The sequence below is a fragment of the Eutrigla gurnardus genome (assembly GCF_963514095.1).
Source record: "Eutrigla gurnardus genome assembly, chromosome: 22".
Classification (NCBI taxonomy): Eukaryota; Metazoa; Chordata; class Actinopteri; order Perciformes; family Triglidae; genus Eutrigla; species Eutrigla gurnardus.
In genome coordinates, this window is record NC_139933.1 from 11963852 (window position 1) to 11974500 (window position 10649).

The 10649-nt window shown below is 49.1% G+C and overlaps 1 protein-coding gene across 1 annotated transcript; it reads left to right on the plus strand.

The window, feature by feature from the left end:
- The first annotated feature begins 93 nt into the window (after positions 1 to 93).
- On the plus strand, positions 94 to 10465 carry fam20a (FAM20A golgi associated secretory pathway pseudokinase). The gene is made up of 11 exons (XM_084002017.1): positions 94 to 615; positions 2222 to 2415; positions 2495 to 2545; positions 3600 to 3678; positions 3787 to 3879; positions 7833 to 7948; positions 8317 to 8497; positions 9052 to 9161; positions 9254 to 9335; positions 9425 to 9484; positions 9612 to 10465. The coding sequence occupies exons 1-11, from the start codon at positions 245 to 247 to the stop codon at positions 9880 to 9882; spliced, it is 1608 nt and encodes a 535-aa protein (XP_083858143.1). The 5' UTR covers positions 94 to 244; the 3' UTR covers positions 9883 to 10465.
- Positions 10466 to 10649: the final 184 nt, after the last annotated feature.

The window sequence follows — 10649 nt, forward strand, 5'->3', positions numbered from 1 at the left end:
GCTGCCAAGGGAGGAGGAGGAGGAGGAAGAGGAGGAGGAGGAGGAGGAGGAGAAGTGAGGCTGGAAGCAACAGACTGAAACACACAGATAGAAAAAGAGAACGAGACAGACGAGGACCAACTTCTGCTTGGCTGACTGTGTGTGAAACACAGCCTCCAAGTGATGCCTGACACTCTCTGGAGCAGCACATAGTCAGGACTTCCTTCAGCTCCCTCTCTCTCTACATCTTCTCCTCTCTGTAACGATGATGAGGAGGGACCGTCTCTTCTTGGCCGCGACCCTCACGGCCATCTTCTCCGCTGACCTGTACTTCATCCTCCTGCCAAAGCTGCGGAGCGTGGGCCAAGGATCGGGACACTTTTGTCCATGCCTACCCAGCAACCTCACCCTTCCCAGGCACGGGGGTCTCGCCACCCCGCAGCTCTCCAACTGGACTTCTGCAGCGGCCCAGCACGGTGCCACGTCCGAACCCGGCGACGGGGGCTCAAAGCTGGGGAGGCTGTTCGCTCACCCTCTCTACAACATCCAGACTCCGGCACTGGGGCCGGAGGAGAGGCTGCTGCAGGCGGAGCAGCTGATGGAGTACTACAGGAGGAAGGTGTCCCGCTGGGAAAGGTCAGTTTCTTGACGTTTAAAACATTAACTCATTGCTTGTTTTTGCCCACAGTGCAAATGATTTTCAATGGCTGACAATGATCTAAACGTGGACTTGTGTTGTTCAACTTCATTGTGAAAGAGGATCATCTTTGGCTGGCAGATCTCACTGTGAAAGGACGCGTTGAGGCTTGACTGTGGTCACGGGGCAGGGTCACCGACATCACGGCCAAAGCCGCCGCAGACGCACACACACAACACACACATCCAGGCGCGTGAACACACTTGTGCATTTGTTCCCCGATAACAGATGTGCACCCACAGACAGACATCAGGATGTGGAGACAATTCTGTGCGTCATTAAAAAAAAAACATGTCATCCTGAGAGCCTGCGTCTGGCACGCTCTCTTTAATGTAAACAAGGGTTTAAAAACTGCTCAAGCCCATTTTAATCTGTGAGAGCTGCAGCCGTCTTGGCTCGTGAGGCTGCCTGTCTACCCCGACACAGCACACTCCTCCAGAGAGATACAGATTTTGGGCTTTCACGATGGAAAATAAGAAGAAATATGAACATCGGATCGCCTCTCTCTCTCTCTCTCTCTGCCTTTTATAAATGTGCACCAAAACAATGAAAGCCCAAAGGCTTGTTTAAGACTTGCAAAATCTTGCAACAGCATCTCAACACCGCAGCAAACAAACCCAGGAGAGCTTATTGACGGCTCAGACGCACGGCGAACAGCAGCTTCAAAATGAATTTCCTGCTCAACATGTGTGTTCGGAAACATTGTCCACTTCCTCTTTGTGTGTGACTCGACACTGTCTGGGTTGTAAAATAAAAATGTTATTAAATTATTAAATCAAATCAAATAAATAAACAAAATTGACATTTTTTTGTCTGTTTTATATTTAAATATCTAAAGAAAATCATCATCAGGTCTTCTCCAACTGTCCTGATTACCTCGATCTGCCATATTTATAGCTCTTCACTCTATTATATTGTTTTGGTTGGGATGACTGTCCCACTCAGTGTGGTCAGCTCTGTCCATTCTCTGACAATAGAGTTGTTTTTGTGTTTTTGGTCTCATTATTGTGGCTGAGGGTTTAAGTATAGCAGAGAGCAGAGGAGGCTGTTGTTGCAACTACTGTTCAAAACAATAGACAGCCCATAAGACAGCTTTTAAAATGTCTTCACGCGAAGACAGAATTGGTCTACAGGGGGGAATTAAAACAAAAACAGCATGTGTAATACATCTAATAAATCCTCCCCCATGTAGTTCATGCATCCTCTTTCATTGGACGCAGTCTTTTAAGAGCTGCTGGTAAGAAAACCTGTTGAATGCACTTTGCCACGGACTTCTGGCTCCAAGTACCGTTCCAAATCTGCGGTCTTTCCAAAATAAAATACTGCCTTCCCAATTCCCAAGCGGTGTTTTTTTTTCTTTTTTTTTTATAAAGCTTGGCAATCCAGGTTTAGCAGCAGCGCGCCAAGAGCCCAGCTCTCTTCAAGTCAGCTTCATGTTGTTTATGTAACGTTTTCAAACCTTCTGCAGCAAGAAAATACGATATCCCCATCCATTTGTCAGTGTGTTGGTTGTGGTCAACCTCTCTGTGCCTTCTTCCTCCTCAGACATATGAAACTCTACAGCGAGGCGGCTGCTTTGTCCAACATCACTGTGACTGAACACCAAGTGAGCTTCGACCCTGAGGCCAGCTGGCTGAAGTTCCACCTGGGAATAAGCCGCTACGCCCTGTACTCCCGCCATGACCCTGCCATCCCGCGCCTTCTCAAGGACATGCAGGGCATGGCGGTCGTCGGCGCAGGTGATGCACGGAGTAGATGTTGATGTTGCAATGCTACATGGAACACTCTCTGAGCCAACAAACCCTTCGTGTCTTACAGATTACACTCAAGATGAGAAGGCCCTAAAAGGAGCGTGTGATTGTACACAAGGTACGGCCAATGAGGCGTCTGGGTCTGCTCCAGCTTTTTTGTGTTTCTATCTCTGACTTCCCCCTTTTGGTTTCTCTCCGTGCCGTCAGACACCAACACACTGCTGCCTTTGTGATAGGATTCTGTTTTCTTTTGGCATCAGAATCCAGATTCGTCTGACTGTGTAAGACACTTGCTCTGGGGCAAAAAAAAAGAAGAAGAAAGAAGGCAGACATGTGTTCGTGTTCAAAGGCAGAGCTCTTAATTACAGTAAATGTTTGATGTCTGCATGCTCAGAGGGAAGCCGACGTTTCCAGGCTCCTACCTACACACCACCTACGCTAACATCTCCTACCTCTTGGCAGCATGCGAGTCAAAGCCGCACATAAATGAAAAAGTTACGCACAAAAGGACTTTTAATAGATTGTTATTGTAGCATAAACTGAGTGGCGAGTAGAGTAATGATGCTAGCTGTTAGGATACAAATGCACGTGTCAAGTATGAACATGAAAGCAAATTTGGAAAAAAAACTCTTCAGCGCTTTCAGACAAACACATATTCCTCTATATGCTGCTTTTTTGTTCCCGTCTGTACTTCACCAGCACAGTGAAGCGGCTGACCACACAAACATCCCCCGCTGCCAAGACGAAACGCAACAAAACAATCCACGCCGTCTGTATAAATTTAACCTCAAAAGACTCGCTCGTTATTTCAGCAAGCGAAGAGCGACAGCGGAGGCCGTTAGCACCGGCTCGGCTCGGTTTGATTCATTTCCAGACAACAACAAAAAAGTAGTGATTGTGAATCTTATATGATCGTTAACTATTAATACCCTGGGGTTTGACTAGCCCAGCAGGGGGAAGGCATGTGTGGTGAGTCTGGCCTGCTGCAGTGATAATAGCAGTGAGTGTAATATACTGCTGGACAGAGACAGAGACAGAGAGAGCAGTGTACCAATTATTTCTGAGGGAACTGACAAGATCGACACGTAGAAATGGTTGCAGCTTCAAACATTCCAGTTTTCTACATTCAAGTAAATGTAATGTTTCCTTCTCTTCCCGTCTCGCCGCTGTAGTCGTGAAGCCCAGCGGACATCACCTGAAGCTGGCTCTGAAGACGCAGAACTTCGCCAAAGCCATGTTCAAGCCAATGAGGTGAGGACCGGATCCACATTGGATCGGGGTCCACGGTCTATATCAAACACGTACAACACTGTGGGTCTGATGATTGTGTGTGTGTATGTGTGTGTGTGTGTGTGTCAGGCAACAGAGGGACGATGAGACTCCAGAAGACTTCTTTTACTTCGTCGACTTCCAGAGACACAATGCAGAGATCGCCGCCTTCCACCTGGACAGGTGCGGCCCTCCTCTCCACTCTTCAAGCTCATTATCACATAACGGTCTTTTGCTGTTTTTACGAGACTCTCCGTTACACTCGGCGTGTTTCAAGCAGTCTCCGAGTGAAGCTCGGGGGATCATTTTTGTTTTTGTTATGGCTCTGGTTACTACTGAAGTGTTGAACGTTTCTTTGATGCCTTTATTTTAAAGGCACATACGTGTTGCAAATGAATTGTGAACAGCAGTGTGAAACGCACAAAAAGCTGAGTCATCTTCCGGACTGAAATACTATTAGATGGATTACCACAACATTTTGTCATTCGTTGTCCTCAGAGGATGAATCCTGCTGACTTCCCTGCAAAACTAACGTTCCCATCATCCGATGATAATTAGCAATAAACCATAACAGTGAACCTGACAAGCCTTATACCTGCTTCGGCATGTTAGCATTGTCCTCGTGCTAGCATGCTGACGCTAGCGTTATCGTGTCTTAGAGGAGAAGTGGCGAACGCTTGGCGCCAACAAATAAACACCTCAGGCGGAGATTGCAACATGTTTGCAGCCCAGGATTTCCAAACGAGCTGATCAGTACAAACCAAAGTCTGTGTGCAAACACCAGAACGTGTGCACACCCTTCGCACACCTCGGTGTAAATTACACATCGGCTGAGGTGATTCACTCTAAAACACAGTTGCCTGAGCGAGACGGTATCATTAAGACACAATGATAAGTCATCACTCAACAACTCCGGCAATCACTGTAATTATTATTCAGCTGCTCATATTTTAAGTGTTAGCCTTTAAAATGCAGGTGTCTGTCATCAAACACTAAACGGATGGTTTCTCCGCTCTCTCCTATTTTTAATTCATGGCAGCGCGTTGTCTTTTCTCTGTTGTGTCTGCGCCGGCTGCCAACCCTTATCATCGTCTCCAGCAATCAGCAGTTGGGGAAACGCCGCCGCCGCCGCTCTTAGAAACAGCCATTCAGCGATACACGCCGATTGTTGCTTGATTACCGTTTTCCGAGGCCCTCGGGGAGGTATAAGCTCTTGGTGGTGTGTCTGAGCTTTCAGACAGCTGAATGACAGTCAGTAGCGTACATTCATTGATAAGAATCAGGGAAAATGAACCGCGGGCTCCTGTGAAATGAGGCGAGCAGACGGAGATAAGGATGCCACGATCTCGACAGGGTTCACGTTACATTTATGTAACTCAATTTATGCAAGCCTGAAGCGTGGTAACTCGTACAGTTTCTATTAATCATGTTAGTTTTTAGTTTTTATCATTCATATTAGTTCTTAAAGGCAGAGTAGGTCATTTGGAAATACCACAGAGATTTTGACTTTGAACGCATCACCGAATCTAAAAAGTCCCGCCCCCTTCGTTCAGACGTCTCTTCAAAGCCCCCCAGAACCCCAAACCATCCATCCATCCATCCATTATCTTCCGCTTATCCGGGACCGGGTCGCGGGGGCAGCTGCCTGAGCAGGGACGCCCAGACTTCCCTCTCCCCAGACACTTCCCCCAGCTCCTCCGGGAGGACCCCAAGGCGTTCCCAGGCCAGCCGGGTGACATAGTCACTCCAGCGTGTCCTGGGTCTTCCTCGGGGTCTCCTCCCGGTGGGGCATGCCTGGAACACCTCCCGAGGGAGGCGTCCAGGGGGCATCCGATGCAGATGCCCGAGCCACCTCAACTGGCTCCTCTCGATGTGGAGGAGCAGCGGCTCTACTCCGAGCTCCCCCCGTGTGACGGAGCTCCTCACCCTATCTCTAAGTGAGCGCCCCGCCACCCTGCGGAGGAAGCTCATTTCGGCCGCTTGTATCCGGGATCTTATTCTTTCGGTCATGACCCAAAGTTCATGACCATAGGTGAGGGTAGGAACGTAGATTGACCGGTAAACCGAGAGCTTCGCCTTTCGGCTCAGCTCTCTCTTTACCACGACGGACCGATACAGCGACCGCATTACTGCAGCCGCTGCACCGATCCGCCTGTCAATCTCGCGTTCAATCCTTCCCTCACTCGTGAACAAGACCCCAAGATACTTAAACTCCTCCACTTGAGGCAGGAACTCCCCCCCGACCTGGAGGGAGCAAGCCACCTTTTTCCGGTCGAGAACCATGGCCTCAGATTTGGAGGTGCTAATCCTCATCCCGGCTGCTTCACACTCGGCTGCAAACCGCCCCAGGACATGCTGGAGGTCCTGGCTCGAAGGAGCCAACAAGACCACATCGTCCGCAAAAAGCAGGGATGAAATCCAGTGGCTCCCGAACCAGATCCCCTCCGGCCCACGGCTGCGCCTAGAAATCCTGTCCATAAAAATAATGAACAGGACCGGTGACAAAGGGCAGCCCTGCCGGAGTCCAACATGCACCTGGAACAGGTCTGACTTACTGCCGGCAATGCGAACCAAGCTCCTGCCCCGGTCATACAGGGACCGAACAGCCCTTAGCAGAGGGCCCCCGACCCCGTACTCCCGAAGTACCTCCCACAGAATATCACGAGGGACACGGTCGAATGCCTTCTCCAAGTCCACAAAACACATGTGGACTGGTTGGGCAAACTCCCATGAACCCTCGAGCACCCTGCGGAGGGTATAGAGCTGGTCCAGTGTTCCACGGCCAGGACGAAAACCGCATTGTTCCTCCTGAATCCGAGGTTCGACTATCGGCCGAATTCTCCTCTCCAGCACCCTGGAATAGACTTTCCCGGGGAGGCTGAGAAGTGTGATCCCCCGATAGTTGGAACACACCCTCCGGTCCCCCTTTTTGAATAGAGGGACCACCACCCCGGTCTGCCAGTCCAGAGGTACTGTCCCCGACCGCCACGCGATGTTGCAGAGACGTGTCAACCAAGACAGCCCCACAACATCCAGAGACTTGAGGTACTCAGGGCGGATCTCATCCACCCCCGGTGCCTTGCCACCGGGGAGCTTCTTAACTACCTCGGTGACTTCAGCCCGGGTAATGGGTGGATGAGCCTCTGAGTCTCCAGCCTCTGCTTCCCCAATGGGAGACGTGACAGTGGGGTTGAGGAGATCCTCGAAGTATTCCTTCCACCACCCGACGATATCCCCAGTCGAAGTCAGCAGCTCCCCACCTCCACCGTAAACAGTGTTGGTGGAGGGCTGCTTCCCCTTCCTAAGGCGCCGGATGGTTTGCCAGAATTTCCTCGAGGCTGACCGATAGTCCTCCTCCATGGCCTCCCCGAACTCTTCCCAGACCCGAACCTTTGCTTCAGCGACCGTCCGTGCTGCAGCACGCTTGGCCTGCCGGTACCTGTCAGCTGCCTCGGGAGTCCCCCGAGCCAACCAGGCTCGGTAGGACTCCTTCTTCAGCTTGACAGCATCCCTTACTTCCGGTGTCCACCACCGGGTTCGGGGATTGCCGCCACGACAGGCACCGGAGACCTTACGGCCACAGCTTCGAACAGCCGCGTCAACAATGGAAGCAGAGAACAAGGTCCATTCGGACTCAATGTCCCCAGCCTCCCTCGGGATCTGGTCAAAGCTCTCCCGGAGGTGGGAGTTGAAGACCTCCCTGACGGAGGGTTCCACCAGACGTTCCCAGCAGACCCTCACAACGCGTTTAGGTCTGCCAAGTCTGTCCAGCTTCCTCCCCTGCCAGCGGATCCAACTCACCACCAGGTGGTGATCAGTTGACAGCTCAGCCCCTCTCTTCACCCGAGTGTCCAAAACATACCCCAAACCAGTGCTCGAGATCTGCAGAGTTCAATCAGGAAGTAAGCATTGACAGACAGTCGTCCAATTATTTTCTCAGGCCCGACTTTTTTGATTGGACGGGGTTTTTACAGTCCTGCCACGGCCACAGATTACTTAAAAAATATATATGTCAGAGCACTTAATGTATTGATGGCTATCGGTATGTTAAAAGGATTTCAAGTAATATAACAGAAAGTGTTTCTGAATAGAATCACCTACTCAACCTTTAATCTCATTGGCTTATTGTTTTTTAGGATCCTGGACTTTCGGAGGGTCCCGCCGGTGGCTGGCAGGCTGGTCAACATCTCGGGAGAAGTCCTCCAAGTGACACACAACGAAGACCTGAGGGCGGTCTTCTTCACCTCACCGGGTAAATAAGAAGCAGGTCTCTTTTAAAGGAATAGTTTAGGATTTTTGGTCAAGAGACGATTGACACCACTCATGTCTGTACTCGAAGTATGAAGCTTAGCTTAGTTTAGCATAAAGACCGTTGGTTAAAAATGAAACTTTTTGACATTTCTCCTTTTTTTGCATTGAATAAACAAATAAAATGTGTTAATCTGTAAGCTTTAGGGGTGCTGCTAGACAGACTTTCCTAACCTTCAGACGTTTCCAGCTGTTTTTGTTGTTGTTTCTGGTTTGATGTTTCTCAGTTGGAGGGAAAGGCAGAGCTGATCAAACAGGACGTAATTGTTTGTGAAAACTTTTTGCCATTCCACTCTGCTGCTCCCCACACAGCCAACAACACGTGTTTCTTCGCCAAGTGTCTGTACGTCTGTAAGACTGAATACGCGGTGTGTGGGGGGCCCGACCTGCTGGAGGGCTCCATGTCGGCCTACCTGCCCGGCCTCAGCATCGCTCCCCGCATCTCCATCCCCAACCCCTGGATACGCTCCTACACCTTCACTGGACGGGAAGAGTAAGTCCTCAACCTCGCCCAGGAGGAATAAGATCTAATCTTAGAGAAAAATACTTGAATTTGCTTCTCCTATGATATAAATACATGGATGTGGTGGAAAACATGTTTACCAAATGGTTTAGTTAGAGTCACAGTGTGGTGCAAATGTACTGTCTTTGACTGACTATAATCCATGCGGTTGAGACCGTTGGTGGCCTCCAAGTCAGATCGTAAATTCCAGTATTTTCAAAATAAAAGATAAAAGACCAGATTCCCCATAAATCCTGTTGATGCTGAATCATCATATCGGATGTTTATCTCTTTGGTCAAAGGCTTTTCTAATTAGGGCTAAACAAGGTGGAAGAGTGCTTTCTTTAATTTCAGCCTTTCTTTCTTGGCTTCAGCCTCTATTTCTGTAACATTGACGTTAGTTTGCACCAACAGCAGCCTCTTCCTGTTTTGTTCCGCAACTCTGCTGAGCGGGTTTCATCATTACATCATTATTGTCTCAAAATTCTTTTGTAAAACTGTTTCAAACATCTGGTCACATCTGGTCTTTGTCTGACTCTTTAAAGGTGGGAAGTGAACCCCTTCTACTGTGACACCGTAAAGCAGCTCTATCCCTATAACTCAGGCAACAGGCTCCTCAACATCATAGACATGTCCATCTTCGACTTCCTCACAAGTATTTTACACCACTTCATCGCCTACTATTCACACAAGCACTCGAGCCATCAGAAACAATCTTTTTATAAAGTCTTTGTCCTTTTGTCACAGGCAACATGGACAGGCACCACTATGAGATCTTTACTAAATTCGGGGACGAAGGATTCCTTCTCCACTTGGACAACGCCAGAGGGTGAGACAAAAAAAAAGTGTTGCAGAGCATTTAGCGTTTGTGAAATTACCCGTAGTGGTTTTTATTTCCTTATCGCATCCTGTGCTCAGGTTTGGGAAGAGCTCTCAAGATGAGATGTCCATCCTGGCTCCGCTATCTCAGTGCTGCATGTGAGTATGTCATCCTGCAGTGGAAACAGCAAATTCCTACATGAGAGCAGTTTATCCATCAAGTGTTCATATTTAGAGTAAATTAGGCTTGGCAGCGTTTTGGGAACCGTCTCCTCTCCCTCCTCAGGATAAAACGCTCCACACTGTTGAGGCTGCAGCTCCTGGCCCAACCAGAGTTCAGACTCAGCGACGTGATGAGGGAGTCCCTGGAGGGAGACCCTTTACAGCCCATCCTGACGGAGCCCCACCTCCTGGCCCTGGACCGCAGGCTAGAGAAGGTCCTGAGAGCGGTCCAACGCTGCGTCCGAAGGCTCGGCGAGGACGACGTGATCACCAAGGACTTTGTCAAATCGACGGCGAGACCTCAAACCGCCACAGAGACGGGAAAGGTCAGGTAACACAGGAGGAGAGGGTCCTCTTCGCAGCGGCTCTTTGTGCCACAGAGGCCTTTAGGATGAAGCACATGTGAGCAAACGAGGCTCAGGTGGTTTTCAGGGAACCAAGCCATAAATGGAAGACGCTGTGAAATCTTCAGAGATGGAAGGAATCCCAATCGTGGAGCTTCAGCGCATAAATCACAGCGGGATTCAGATTCCTATCACAGAGGGAGTCACATTTTTTATTTCCTCTTTGTTTCTCTCATGGTCATAAATTCCCCCGTGGGTGCATTTTATGATGAGTTCTCACTTTTAGCATCCACCTTCACCATCGGAGTCGGCTTTGAGTTGACACGTTTGGATTAAGACCTTTTAAGGAAGAATTACAGACCAATTTTACACACTCACAGTGTGGAGGGTTGAATACCGGAGCTTTCTCTCGTCATACACATCAAAATCAGCAATGGACTTCATATTCAAGAGAGAGCTGTAATGCACTGGATCAGTTGTTTATCATGTTGTGATCATGGAAAGGAAGATTTGTGAGTTTGTGTGTTATAATTATGAATAAAGTTAGTTGCAAGTGATAAGTGTAAGTGTGTGTGTGTGTGTGTGTGTGTGTGTGTGTGTGTGTGTGTGTGTGTGTGTGTGTGTGTGTGTGTGTGTGTGTGTGTGTGTGTGTGTGGTGCAACCCATTAAAGCTGCCACTGAGTTTCCTCCACCCCGTTTTCCAGACATGTAATCCTTCTGTCTCAGAGTGTTTAAACAGCTTTACCACATCACGGTCG